The following is a 15,391-nucleotide window of genomic DNA, read 5'->3' on the forward strand; positions in this document are numbered from 1 at the left end:
TTAAGTATGTTGTTAAATTAACCTAATTATGTCATGTATTGGAAAATTCGACTCGTTCCACATCATTACGAAATATCGTATTCATGATCCATGGAACTAGTATTAATCTAATCTAATCTAATCTAATCTAATCAAGAAAATCCTGAAGTGCTTGTAGTGGTGAGACTGTGAGGGAAGATAACTAGCAACCTGTGGCTGATTTAAGGCTGAACCATCATTCAGTATAGGTTATGCTTTCCTATCATTATTTTGTTTCATTTTCAACATTTTGTTGACACAAGACCAGCAACTGTTTTAGTATTTCATGAAGTGTTTATTAACAGATCTGTCACAGTTGCAACTCATATGTTTGACAACTAGTTTCAAACTGTACAGTTCATTCTCAAGCCTGACCTACTGAGGCTACAAGAAAATAGTACAGAGTTGTTAGTGATAGTGAATACAAATGTGGAATTACAATATAAACAGTTCAAATGTAATAGAACTTAATTATTTGAATTCAGACATACCTGCAGTGAAAGTGCCTGATCTTCATAACAAACATCAAAAAGCCAATACATGCTCTACAAAATGTTTGCAGATGTATGTCACAATCAAATTGGAGCCCAACACATTTGACAGTATGAGGAAATTTTTGGTGGCACTACTGTCATCCCTCATATACAAGCAGGCCTGCAGCCAATGGGCATGATGCATCTTAAATGTGGATGCGTCAAAGCACCTTTATTAATCTTCTCATCAATATAGTGAATAACAGTGGAAAATGTACAAGCGTTACGGAAATACAAATACAAAAGATAGTGTCATGTGAACACATTACATATTTGAAAATAAGACAAACGTTTCATGTTCAGGTGCATGTCCATGGCCATTGGGTGCATGAATTAAATAAATTAAATTAACCAGTCACAATCAATATAAAATACAACTAAAGATAAATAATAAAATCAAATTTGTTGCTCCATTAAAAATTTTGCAACATACATACAGATTGTTGTCATCTTCAGCTGCGTATGGAACAGAATGAAACCGTCACATTATGGCAGAACGTGCACTTTAACGAACCTTCACAACAGATCAAAACTCTGAGCTTGCCTTGGACATGCGCTAAACATTTAAAAACAATATATATTGTTTGTTTAGCCAATAAATTTTGTAAAGAGCAGCTACATAATATTAATAAAACAGTGTCTCATGGCACAGAATCATTATAACGTCAAATGCAACCACACTGAAATCACCTTGCATTGTAATCATAATGTTTATCTGTTTGTGCAAATCCTATTGCATTAAATTACAGAGAATGAATACAGAAATAGATGCTCAAGCATTTCATATAATTTTAAACAATTTTGTGGTGCTGGTCACACATGCTGTATGGACAACCCTTTTCACACAGTGCCTCACAAATAACAGCAGCTGTCAAATTCAAGCATAATGACCTGACAAATTTACTAGCTAGACATACTAATCTAATTACAAAAACACTTAAGTGCTGTGAGATCCATGACAATGTCAAATTCAAACATCATGATCTGACATATTCGGTGACTTGACATGCATATCTAATCACAGATTACATTCAAGTGATATGATATGCACTACAAAATGCTCTCATATGAAACATTGTGATTTGTGTCACACAGGTCACAGCATTTCTTATTTATTCACTGTGAGATCATCATACACTATTTTGGGTGCCTACATGTGAAAACCTAACATGAAACGGTTGTCTGACATTCAAATATGTAATGTGTATGTGTAACACTATAATTTGTATTTGTGCAATACTTTTACATTACCCATTGTCATTCATTTCATCAACAAAAAGATTAATAAGGTGCTTTGACACATCCAAATTTAAAATGCAACACGACCACTGGCTGTGGACTTGTCCTTTTACATTAGGCATGACACTAGCATCATAGAAAGTTTCCTGGTACTGTCGGCTGTGTTGGCCTCCAGTGAGATTTTGACTTGCTAAAATGGGCCCATGTTGACTGGGACAGTCATATGTGAATATTTTAAGAAGCTTGTGTTGCCATTTTGATGTTTGTTATTATGATCAGCCACTTTCAATACAGGTATGTCTGAATTCAAATAATCAATTTCTTATTTTATGTATATGGACTGAAGCGGTGAGTGGAAAAGTACAGTTTTCGCTTGCTGCTTTTAGTCTATGAATATAAAATCATGTTTGTATCAGGCCAGTAAAGTTTCTGAAACTGTGTCATTTCAGTTAATTTCTGTTACATTTGTACTACTCATGTTGTAATTGCACATTTGTATTAATTGTTCATTGAAAACTGTGTACTATGTTTGTAGCCTCAGTAGACCAGGCTTGAGAATGAACCAGATGATTTGAAGCTAGTTGCCAAACATATGTACCACAGCTGTGACAGATTTTTTAATAAATGCTTCTTGAAATTTTGTTTTGAAATAAAAAAGCCTGTTGCTTCTTACTGAAGAGCTAATGATACAGAAGGACCTTCACAGCTGAAATGAAAAATAATTGCAACCTGCTGGAAATAATTGTAGTTGTCTTAAACTTGGAAACTGGAACTTTTTTTGTAAGTTAGGAACTATGAGGGTTTCCCTTCCAGCATATGTAGCTTTCTCAAATATTTGTGAAAGAAACTGGAAGTGAGATGCATCTGTAAATAAAAGTAATGTGTTTAACACCTTTCTGCACTTTAACCTTACAGGAAATTCAACTAGGGTCACTGAGTGATTAGTTTCAGTTAATTTCAAAATGTAGAAGCATATACATATGGAGTGGTTCTGCAGAACATCAAAATTATAATAAATACAATTTGTAGGGCTGTACTGCAAAATTTTAATAATTTTTCTGAATAATGTAAAACACGGCTCTGTTTCCTAATAGACAAGAAGAAGCAACAATAATTTATGATTACTTTAGTAGCAATTATTTGAAAAGGAATGACAAAACATGTTATAAGAAAAATTATTTAGTACACAGACTTTGATGTCAGCTGTAAATGATTCTTTCAGAATTGCACAGGATTATATCACCTAAATAGGTAACCTTTAGTGGATCACCAATGAAGTAAGAATATCACATAACTGACTTTGTGTCAGTTTGCTGCATACATGGAAAACAGACTGCAGCCCCAGTATGCTGTTACTATTTCTTGTCATTGCTCAGTTGAAAGTAGCATATGAAACTGGAGATTTGGTATGGGAGTGATTACAAGTCACTACAACAATTGTTTTCCTGTATTTTGCCGGAGTCTTCAGTCACTACAACCTCCAAACAGACAACAGCGTCATCCATAAACAATCTCACAGACACCCTATACTCCAGTTATGCAGTATTTCATTCTTCTGCAATTACATAGTATTTACACCTTATTTTTACCTTATGTGACTTGAGCAATGTTCCTTGAGTTTCATTTTCATTGTAAAGAATTGAAAGTTCAATATTCCTGTGGTAATAGCAGGTACACTAAGTCAATTATACCAGCAGATTGAAATCTGGAAAATCGGGAATCAGTTATGCGGTATTGTTTCTTCAGTGACAACGTGAGGGTAATATCAATGAAGTTACCATTTACCTAGTTTTAAATGGGCTCTCAGATCCTGATAGACAATAATAGACAAAATATTTACACAGAGTCAAATAAATAATGAGAAAAATCTGAGTTGTTCATGATTTCACAAAAGACAGCTCTGGAAGGTGCCTCCAGCATATCAGCCAAAGCAGTTTGTACAATGTGCTAAAACTCAGATCTGGTTTAATGCATTTCTTGATAAATTTCTGCCTTTAACAACTGTCACATACAATTCCACCATACCACAAAGTAGGTGTGAACTACAAAAGGAATCAAATTATCTGTTTCCTAAACAACAGAACTATTTGAAATGATTAGGGCAAATACAAACATACAACTGCTCTCATGTGACAAATTATTAAAGATAATGACTGTTGTGTACTAACATTAGTAATGCCAAAAGTAAAATTTAAATAATAGATGGGATAGTAAAAATGACAAATGAAAAATCTGGCAAGAAATAAATAGATTTAACTATTAATGAAGAGAATTGAATGATTAATAACATGACAATAAAAACTCCTGTGTTATAATTTAGCAGTGTTGTTGTGGGAGCTGACCCGATTTTTACTTTTCATGTGGTACAAAACATTAATTAACATACAGAATATATGTACTAAACACTGAAATTTGGGTCCAAAGTCAGTTACACCTCACATCAAAGCAGAAGGAAATTTCTTTGTAGATTATATAAATACTGATTCAGAATACTCAGAATGAAAAACAAGAAAAGATAAAAAACTGAACAGAGAATGGTAAAAGTAAATGAATATTGTTTACAGATACAAAAGAATAAGAGTGAAATGATAAAAGGGAAGTAGAAATAAATTATAAATGAATAAAGTTTATGAATCTCTGCTGTTTTGGAATGCATATTACAGTCAAATAAGAAAATTTATAGACATTTGTTATAAATTTAATAATTAAGTATTGTACAAGCTACAGAGACTACATTTAAAACAGACTTTGTTACTTTCCAATTATGGTTCAAGCATGATCACATATCATTAGCAAAATTGTAACACCTGTACAGAATATGAAAATTGTGAGCTGGAGATGCTCTTCCTCTTCATATCTTTCACAGGCAAGATTGTTACATAATTCTACATGAAAATAAAATCGTATTACCTACATTTACTGATCAGAATTAAGGACAGTATTTATTCTCTCCAAAACTTTCATTAATTCATTTAGGTACCCCATGGGAAAAATTACTTATGGGCCCCAACATTAAATTTCAGGTCCTAACATATTAAATTCAAATACTTTGTAACTGTATGTAATCTCTCATACAATCTTCACTTCAGCATCTCAAAAAACCTTCAGTTGTGAATTTGTACATTTTTCGTCTCCCTCATCAGCTGGAACATCTTTCTTGTCACATCAGCAACACCATAAGTAAGCAGAGGGAAAGGTAAAGAGAAGAGAGACACAAAGCAGAAGCATTACCAGTACAGGATATGAAGAAGTAAAGATCTTCAACAGAAAAAGATTACAACTCAAGTAGATGTCAAAGCAGGTAACCTGAAGTCATGGGAAAAATGAAGAAGTGAAACCAACTAAAAACATAGACTTTATATTAGCTGCAAAAAGTCATTAATAGCATCAGTCTCCATGTTACTATGAAAGAATTTTCAAAGGAGAAATATTTATCAGGCCTCATCAGTTTGTTGCAGTAATACCACTCCTGAACTCAACATGAAAATTGTACCTGTAGACAAAGAACCTAAGCTGACACAAAAATTTCTGAACTTATAGCATGAAGATCAAAGATCAACAAGAAAGAAGGTACTTTATTGTAAATGGCTTCCAAAAATAACAGAGATATCATTGTCCAGAACATGTACTGTGGCTCCTCAACAGCCCCACTGTAAATGCTGCACTTCTCAAACATGGGATGAGTTGATTGGCATTCATAAACAGCTGGAAATTGCCCTGACTATTGTCAGATGATTGGCAGCTGCTAGTGCTGTGTTGGAAGAGCTTCCAAGAGTCAGGTGCCTGTAGTACATCAAGTACTATCCTCTCCTGTGGATCATGTCTCCTCTGGAGAATGGGATCTGTCATTACTTGTCCACTTGACTGTGAGTGGCTTTTCAATTGTAGATCTATGCATCCTGTACAGGGTGTATGGGGTCAAGGGAGGAATCTGGGTGTTGTACCAATCCCCCTAAAAACAAGTATGAGGGGTTGTCTTTGACTGGAACTGAAACCGAGCCTGTTAGACTCACTTCATCTGTTTTGGGGAAACCTGTTTTGTCCAGTATCAAGAAGAGGCAAATGCAAAAGGGAAGGGGTCCATTAAGTGTAGGCAGTTGAAATTTATGGAAAATGATGGTATCCCTTAGGGAAATGGCAGCAAGGGCCAGAAAAGCCACCAGGTGCACTCAGTGTGTATGACCAGGGGCCTCATTCAACGTACTGAAGAGGCTATTCTAGCAGTTATTGAGGGAACAGGGTGTAACCAACAGAAGATTGTGGTGCACATTGGAACAAATAATGGCTGTCACCTGGGCTCATTCAAGCAACTGACAGAAAAGGTTGAGAAGACCAGCCTTCTGCATGGAATTTCAATGAAGCTCACAATTTGCAGCATTGTACCCTGAATTGAACGTGGCTGCTTGCTTCTGAGTCAAGTTGCACAACTGAACCAGAAATTTTGAAGGTTCTGTGAAAAGCAAGGCTGCAACTTCCTGGACTTGCACCACAGGCTTGAGAAATGTAGGGTGCCCTTAATGGGTCAGGTGTGCACTACACATAAGAGGCTGCTACCCAGGTAGCTGACTGCTTGTGAGGTGCACACAAGAGTTTTTTAGATTAGACAACTTTCCATCCAATCATCCAATCCAAATAAAGATAGCCGTAGGAAACCCAGAAGTATTAGTGTAAGATCAAAAGAAATGCCACCCACAGATGAGAGTATTAAAATCCTGGTGGTTTACTACTGGAGCATTCATAACAGATTGACAGAGTTCAAAGTACTTCTGAAAAGCAGTGAAGCTCACATAATACTAGACATAGAAAGCTGGTTGAAACCTGAAATTGATAGCAGTGAGATTTTTGGGGAAAATGAAAGGATAAGATAACGGGAATGGAGGTGATGTATTTGTTGCAGTAGACAAGAAACTCAAATTCACTGAAAATGAAACTGAAGCTGCATGTGAGATTATTTGGGAAAGATTCAGTATCAGCAGTGGGCATAAAATGGTAATTGGGTTTTTCTTTCACCCCCCAGATTAATTTCCTGATGTAACTGGTAATATAGAAAAAAAACCAGTTCAGTTGTACGTAAGTTTCCCAATCACACTGTAGTCATTGGTTAAGACTTTAATCAACCACCAATCAATTTGGGAAAATTACAGTGTTGTTAGTGTTGGGATGATAAGACATCCTGTGAAATTTTACTAAACGCCTTTTCTGAAAACTATCTTGAACAGATAGTTAGGAATCCTACTCATGATAGAAATATAATGAATGTAATGATAACAAACAGACCTCTGAGGTTGTCCACACTGAAAGTGATGTCAGTGACCATGAAGCAGTTGTGGCAACAATGATTACCACCGTACAAAGAACAATTAAAACAAGCAGAAATATATATGTGTTCAATAAAATAGATAAAAAAATCAGTAGTGTCATATCTCAATGAGGAATTTGAAACTTTCAGCACAGGGCAGGAGCATGTAGAGGCACTATGTCTCAAATTTAAAAGAATAGTTGACCATGCACTGGATAGATATTTACACAGTAGAACAGTTCATAATGGGTGGGACCATCCATGGTATACAGTCACTCTAAAGAAACTTTTAAAGAAACAGAGTTTACTTCATAATAGGCGTAAAACAAAGTATATGACTATAGATAGATACTGAATGAAATATGTTTGACTGTCAAGAGAGCAGTATGTGAAGCCTTCAGTAACTACCATAGCAGAATACTGTCAAATGATCTTTCACAAAACCCAAGGCTTTTAGTGGCACCGAAGTTAGTGTCCAGTCCCTAGTGAATGAGACAGGAGCTGAAGTAGATGGCAGCAAAGCAAAAACTGAAATGCTTAACTCTGTTTTCAGAATTTCCTTTACAATAGCAAACCTTGGAGAACTGCCCCAGTTCAGTCCTCATATCAGAGAAAATATGAGTGAAATAAGTATTCATGTCAGTGGTGTTGAGAAATAGCTGAGATCATTAAGACTGAACAAGGCACCCTGGCCCAATAGAATCTCTATCAAGAATTTGTGGCTGAGTTAGCCCCTCTTATAACTATAATTTGCTGTATATCGCTCGAACAAAAAACGATGCCCAGTAGTAGGAATTAAGCATGGGTCACATTCGTTTACAAGAAGGATAGTAGAAGTGACCAAAACTACCATCCAATATCCTCAACATCAATTTGTTGCAGAATCTTAGAACATATTTTGAGCTCAAATTTATTTAGGTATTTTGAACAGACTAACATCCTCCATGCCAATCAGCATCAACAATCATGCAAAACACAACTCACACTTTTGTCAAATGACAACTGGAGGCTGTGGATCAAGGCTATCGGGTACATGCAGTATTTCTTGATTTCCAAAAAGCATTTGACTCACTGCCACATCTACACATATTGTCAAAAGTATGTGTGAATCTGATTGGACTGAAGACATTTTTGATATGGAGGACACAATATGTAATCTTGGATGGAGATTCATTGTCAGATGTGTATGTAACTTTGGGTGTGCTCCAGGGAAGCTTGTAGGGTGCTTTGCTGTTCATGATGTGTCGTAATGACCTTGCAGCTGGCCACTGTGGTCGAATGGTTCTAGGCACTTCAGTTCGGAACCGCACTGCTGCTGCAGTTGCAGGTTCGAATCCTGCCTTGGGCATGGATGTGTGTGATGTCCTTAGGTTAGTTAGGTTTAAGTAGCTCTAATTCTATTGGTCTGATGACCTGAGATGTTAAGTCCCATAGTGCTTAGAGCCATTTTGAACCATTTTTGAATGACCTTGCAGGCAATATTAATAGTAGCCTCAGACTTTTCGCAGATGATGTAGTTGTCTATAATAAAGTACTACCTGAAAGAAGCTGCAAAATTATTCAGTCAGATCTTGATGAGATTTCAAAGTGGTGCAAAGATTGGCTACTTGTTTCAAATGACCAGAAATGTAAATATGAACTGGAATGATCACATAACCTCAGTTGTGGGTAAAGTGGGTGGTAGACCTCAGTTTATTGATTAAATACTAGGGAAGTGCTATCAGTCTACAAAGAAAATTGCTTACAAATTACTAATGTGACCTATTCTGGAATATTGCTAAAATGTGTGGGATCCATATAAAATAGGAGTAACAGGGGGTATTGAACATATTCTGAGAAGGGAACCACAAGTAGTTATAGGTTTGTTTGACCCATGGTAGAGTGTCACAGAGATGTTGAAGAAACTGACCTGGCAGACTCTTGAAGATAGATGTAATGATAAAGTCTATTAATAAAGTTTCAAGATCCAGCTTTAAATGACGATTCTAGGAATATACTATAGCATCCTATGTATTGCTTGCATAGGGTACATAAGGACAAGATTAGAATAATTACAGCATGTACAGAGACATTCAAACAATCATTCTCCCTGCACTCCATACATGAATGCAATGGAAAGAAAGCCCAATAACTGGTACAATGGGATGTACCTTCTGCTAACTTCATGGTGGTTTGTGGAGTATAGATGTAGCTGTAGATGCTGTGAAATAATTAAGAAAAAAATTCACAGAATTCTTGTGATCTAGACAAATATCTGTCAGAACATGTGTAGAGTGGTTGATACAGGATGAGACAGTGATGCATTATGTTGCTTTGAATAAAATAATCTATGTAGTTAGTATAGCACAGCTATATCTCTCATTGTTTCCCTTGCTTTACAATGACACACTGAAATGTTGCAACATGTCAATGGGCCTATTCAGTTGTGGCTAAAAATCGCTTGGAAAGGTTATAAAGACATACAATATTTCAGGATTATAACACTTAGCTTGAAGATGCTAAAAGATAAACTAGTGAAAAAGATTCTTACAAATGACTTTACATGACTGTTGTATCAGAAGGAATGCATGTTGTCTGCTCTCCAAGGACACTGGTGATACCAATCAAAAGTCTTTTATAACTGACTCACAGTGCCTCTTATCCTTAAATAGCATTACCCCAGGTGTTTTGGACAGCCAGTTTGCTCACATTTTTCATTAATTATATTTTAATCAATGTCTTGTATTCATTCAAAATACTGCATTGACAATTTTGTGTTTAAAGTTTTAAAATGACTTTTGCCTCACTCAAATATACTGTCAATACTTCTTTGAGCAACAATTTTTAAATGTCATCATACTAAACATACATTATTTTCATGCAAGTAGCGAAAATGATGTCTCAGCCCTCATTCTCATGGCATAACTAGTGGGTAGACTCTTGTTCAAAGATTTTTAAATGTGTTTAAAGAGTGCTAGTGGCCATTTCATTTGTATTGTACCCTCCTATATTTGACAGTTGATAATTTAATAAAGGGCATATTGTTTGTGATTGTTGATATCACCCTAGTGCTGACTATCATACAATGGAAAATCCAGGATGGAATAGTGATAATGTTCTACTCACCATCACACACACACACACACACACACACACACACACATGTATGCAAATGCAACCCACACATGCAAGACCACTGTCTCTGGCTGCCAGAGACATGGGTCACATGTGCGTGAGCTGTGTTTGCATAAATGTATGTGTGGGCACACGTGCGCATGTGCGTGCGTGTGTGTGTGTGTGTCTGAAACCTTATGTGTTTAATAGTCTTTTTGTTGTGCCTATCTGCAACACAATATCTATGCTATATAGTTAGTAGCAATCTATCCTTTTCATAATATTGTTATAATGCTGAATATGATTTATGATTGCCAATAGTTAGTGCAGAATATAGAAGTGTTTTGTAATATCTGCTTCTTTCAGCTGTGGTAGTGTTCTATTTGTTTCATCTCTCTAAAGGTTCTTGTTCAGTTAGATTTGAGCAGTGTGACTTGTGAATCACTTCTTGAAACCAAAATTATTTCATATTTCTGGATGTCTGAGTACAACTCTTAGCAACACACTTATTGATTATTCTTCTGTGCAATTCTCCAATTTTTATTCTATTAATCTGTGTTAAATTCGAACTTCCACAATGGTTATAAGAGTTTTTTTTTTTGCATTAATGATGTTATTATTTCGATTTAGAAATTCAGTAGTTCTGTGAAAATTTTTCTGGCTTAGAACTAATTTTATTGACAGTCTAAACCATCTTGAATACCTACAAGTTTCTTTTGAATCAGAAGCTGTAATGTTATCTATTAAAATTGTTATCTAATAAAATTCAGCTATTCCATTTTTTGCTTCTTGACTATGAAGTAAACTGAAAAAAATACTATAAAATACACATTTATTATTTGTTGGAAAGGAAAGAGATAGCACAAGACAGAGACCACATTATAGATAAGCTGTGAATAATATTTACTTAGTAACAATAAGTTGCTGGAAAACAATTCCTTTATTTACAGACATAAGATTAAAATAATTTGAATAAACAAGTGCTGATAAAGTTTATTATGAAATTTTGACTAGTCAACCCCTCCTTTCAAAAAAGAGACAACTGATGACGTTAATCGCAAGTAAGTACTATTGCAGTTTCAAATCATGGGTATTTTATTTAATATTTCCTATTTATCACTTCCTGTTTCCGACAATGTATTAGTTATGACACCATTCTCATTTTTAAACTGAATTATTCTTCATGAATAGTAATATTCAGCAAAAATGAAGCTCTGTTAGATCTACATCACCAGTCCATACTGTCAGTGGGTCAATGATTTGTCTGTATCACTTTAGATATTCTACATCTATAAATGTTTTTTCAATATATACAAAAATGACACAAAAAGAATTTATAAGGAAATGAACATGCAAGTCTAAAATTATTATGTACACTACAGTTATGGAAAATTGTACTTTTTCACAGCAACCCAGTTCTTACGTTCCCCATTGCTTAAAAGGCAACACAGGAGTTAAATTGGACAGTACATCTCAAGATACTGAAAAGAATACAGTTACACGAAGAAAGTTTGAGTCCCTTAGCTAGACAGAATGCAAGAAGTTTGTTGAAAATGGAAAGGAAAATAGAAAAGTTCCAGAAGAATCGGTCTTTCACAAGCACTCACCACAATCACTGAAAACAATATTTTAGATTTAAGTTCATCAGCATCCTTGAGCAGAGGCAGGCTGTCAAGAGCATCAAGAGTATCCACCCTTGCAGACTGGTAGAGGTCACGGTAGCAGTGCACAAGCTGCTCTCCTACACTTGACACACTCAGGCTGCCGTTGTCTGAGTGTGTGGCCATGGCTAGTCTGTAGAAAAGATCTTATCTTCCCATCACTGATATTATAAAAATGTTGTATGCTAATGGCTATGCATGAATGGATAAACATAGTTTAAATTGTAAACAGTGTGAACTCTGATTTATACTATAGAAACTTAGTTTGTTAGTAACATAAAAATGTAAACTCTGAGTAAATTTAAAAATAGCACTTCCCTAGAAAAAATGTATGTAATTAATGTTTTCTAATTAAGGACAAATGGACCGAGCAAAGAATGTTGATAAGAACTGCCCTCTGTTGCTGCATTTGACATGTGCCTAAGATCAAATTAACAATATTATTCAAAGGATAGATTGCTACTCACTGTAAAGATGACATGTTGAGTTGCAGGTAGGCATGATGAAAAGATTGGTACATACATGATTTTGGCCAGAGCCTTCTCCAGAAAAAAGGAATGGTACAACATTCACACAAGCAAGGACCCCTCACATGTGCATGACAACTACCTCCAGTTACTTTGGCCAGACTGTCAGAATATGCTTGTCTGGCAGAGATGCTAGAGGCAGTGGTCATGTGTCTCTGAAGTGTGCTTGCTTGTGTGAATGTGTGTACATTTCTTTTTTCTGGAGAAGGTTTTGGCTGAAATCTTATATGTAACAGCACTCTCATCATGCCTGTCTGCAACTCAATGTGTCATCTTTACAATGAGTAGCAATTTATTCTTTTCATAATATTGTTGATATTCCAATATAGAGTTTCCATTTTAAGATCAGATTCAGCCAACTTGAATCTGTGCTACAGTATCCATTTTGTTATTACTCTTTTTAAAGATTCCATGCCATTTAAAAGCACTTTGAACTTTGCCTAAACTCTGTCTCAGGAATGGCATCATGGAATCACCATAGCTACTGTAATGTGTATTTATTCACAGATAGCCAATTTTGGTTGAGCAGGCATCTTAGACCTTGGATAAACATTACATCATATTACAGGAAGGTTCCTTGACAACAAATTTTCCTACCTTTAATCTGATGCAGTGTTAATGCTTGAGTTGATGATCATTGCTAAACCAAAACTGACTCCCCAAGAGGAAATACTCATTATGGCAGCTTTCTATGGTTCCATGATACTGTTGTTTAAAAACACTGAACTGTGCAGCATTTTTGCAGAAAATATTTTAAAATGTATGGCAACTTTTTCTATCTACTCTGTGCTCTTCAAAGTATCTGACAAAATTTCTCAGTAGTATTTCACTATCTCTGTCATTCACTGTCATTGCCATTGCCATTTACAGGAGACAGCAAATGATAGTTCATTTTTTGAAACTAATAAAACGTTGATATTTCTAGAATTTTTGAATCAGTATTAATGTACAGACAAACCACCAATGTTGCATATTATTTGCTGTGTTACTAGTTTTGCCCTGCAGTCAATAACGTCTTCAAACATTCATTGCCCTGATGGCAGTACATTAGAGGTTCAAAGCTCTACTTACCACCATCATCAACACAAAGTGACACAATTCATGGCATGTTGCCATTTTTCTATACATTAATTTATAGTGGTTACTGCACTCCTGCATTTGCTACTATGTTTAACAGGTGACTAAAGATTCTAGAAATGGTGTACTGGACAACATGAGTGCAACAAGTGTCATAATTTATTAAGGGAAGTTAAGACCAAGATCTAGATACCTAATTGATATGATGAAAGAAGGCAGGAACTTAATGTTCTACAGAGGAATTGCAAAGATTAAAAAAGTTACTGAAATACTAAGATAGATTACTTACAAAAGGCTTGTTTGTCCATTGACAACTATCACCCTCATGTAATATGAAAGGAGGCAAAGTAAGTGCAGAAATTTCAGTGGAAAGTATGGGATCAGCAACTGACATTTTAAGGGGGGGGGGGGGGGACATTTGCAGATATATGATGACTATCATGAGTGAGTCACTAATTTGTGAAAGTGATAAATATCAAATGTCTGTAATTTGAATAGAAAATCAGTGCAAGTTGCACTTTTATTTTAGAAACAAATGTTTTTGGCTCCCAAGGTCATTATTAAGTGTGGCTTTCTCAAACATCATGAGTCTATTCAGGCGCAATGTGAACAGACAAAGTGTCTTCGACCATTGTGAGCATTAAGTTAGAAAATGAATGAAATTAAACCCTTCAGAGGTGTATTGTATTTAAAATAAAACATCATATTATTGTACTGACTGTTATTAGTATAGTTAGATGTGGTTTTAATAGCAGATGATACAAGTTTCAAGAATGCTTCTACATTTACCACTTCTGACAAGGAGGAGACTCCCAACATAAATTATCAGTACTTGTTAGTCAACTCCAAAATGAAACTGAAACACATTATATTTGAAAGGCTGTACTTTTATGCAACACACCATTTGAAACAATTGTGGGAAGCACAATGTGGTCTTGCTTACTTGTCCATCAAGTTTGAAAGTGTTCTTCAGGTGACACACCAGCTAATTCTGAAAATGAAGGCATTATGTGTCCATGTTTGCCAGAAACTAGCGCAGCACCATGAAATGGTAGGAGTTTTCTTTTTAATGAGAATTATCCCTGTGAAATAGTTTGGTACCCATTATAGTGCTAACAACAACAAAAATGGAAGAAATTTTGTGCACCTCCATCATTGTTGCATCTTTTTGGGTTGTGTGAGTCCTTTTATCACTACATTTCTGTGACTCATAAGCATTGACCCCCAAGGAAATCTGGTTGGAATGTGCCAATGCTAGGCATATATGTGCTACAGTTACATACACACACACTATGTTTATCCTGCACCTTTATTCACCAGTCCTTGCCATATAATGATTTTCACATCACTATATTTCTTACAGTTTTTTACAAACAAATATTGTAAGGTGTGACTATGAGGTGCACCATGTGGTACTCAAGACACCACATCTTACACATTCTCTCAGAAGTAGTCCTTTTCGAATACAAGCACATTTCTGAAACACCGATGAGTTCGTGTAAACGCCATAGCTGACAATTTTGCTTAACAAAAAAGTGATATATAGTTGATGGTTTCTATCTGATTCACTTTTTCATATCACTGAACCTAAGTTATTATGAACTGGCAGATTATAGTTACGTCAATTCTAGTATAATGTTCCTAGCTGTATTACAGCTGATAATCTGTTGGCTGAAATTTGCATTATGGCAAGAGCAATCGGTACAGTTTCAATCACTTTATCCAGTTGTGATTAACAAAACTGTTTATTTCTAATGTGTCACAGCTTCCAGTACTGTCACTTCAGTATTGAACAACATTTATGAAACCCATTTGTGACACATTTGGTAGCTATACAATGTTGTAAGTATTTTAAAAGTACAATCATTTGTGCAGTCTTTTTTAATAACTAGTGCTTCTCCTTTGAATCTTGGAAAGTATGTTCCACAGTGGAACTGATATTTA

At 35.4% G+C, this 15,391-nt stretch overlaps 1 protein-coding gene across 1 annotated transcript in view; it reads right to left on the bottom strand.

Moving 5' to 3' along the window:
• The window catches only part of LOC126253035 (uncharacterized), a 449,954-nt gene that overhangs the window by 100,965 nt on the left and 333,598 nt on the right, over positions 1-15,391 (bottom strand). Inside the window, exon 9 of the mRNA XM_049954103.1 lies at positions 11,790-11,976. Within this exon, the coding sequence (XP_049810060.1) occupies positions 11,790-11,976 (187 nt within the window). The remainder of the gene's footprint in view (positions 1-11,789; positions 11,977-15,391) is intronic.

This window comes from Schistocerca nitens, chromosome 4 (assembly GCF_023898315.1).
Source record: "Schistocerca nitens isolate TAMUIC-IGC-003100 chromosome 4, iqSchNite1.1, whole genome shotgun sequence".
NCBI classification, from domain to species: domain Eukaryota; kingdom Metazoa; phylum Arthropoda; class Insecta; order Orthoptera; family Acrididae; genus Schistocerca; species Schistocerca nitens.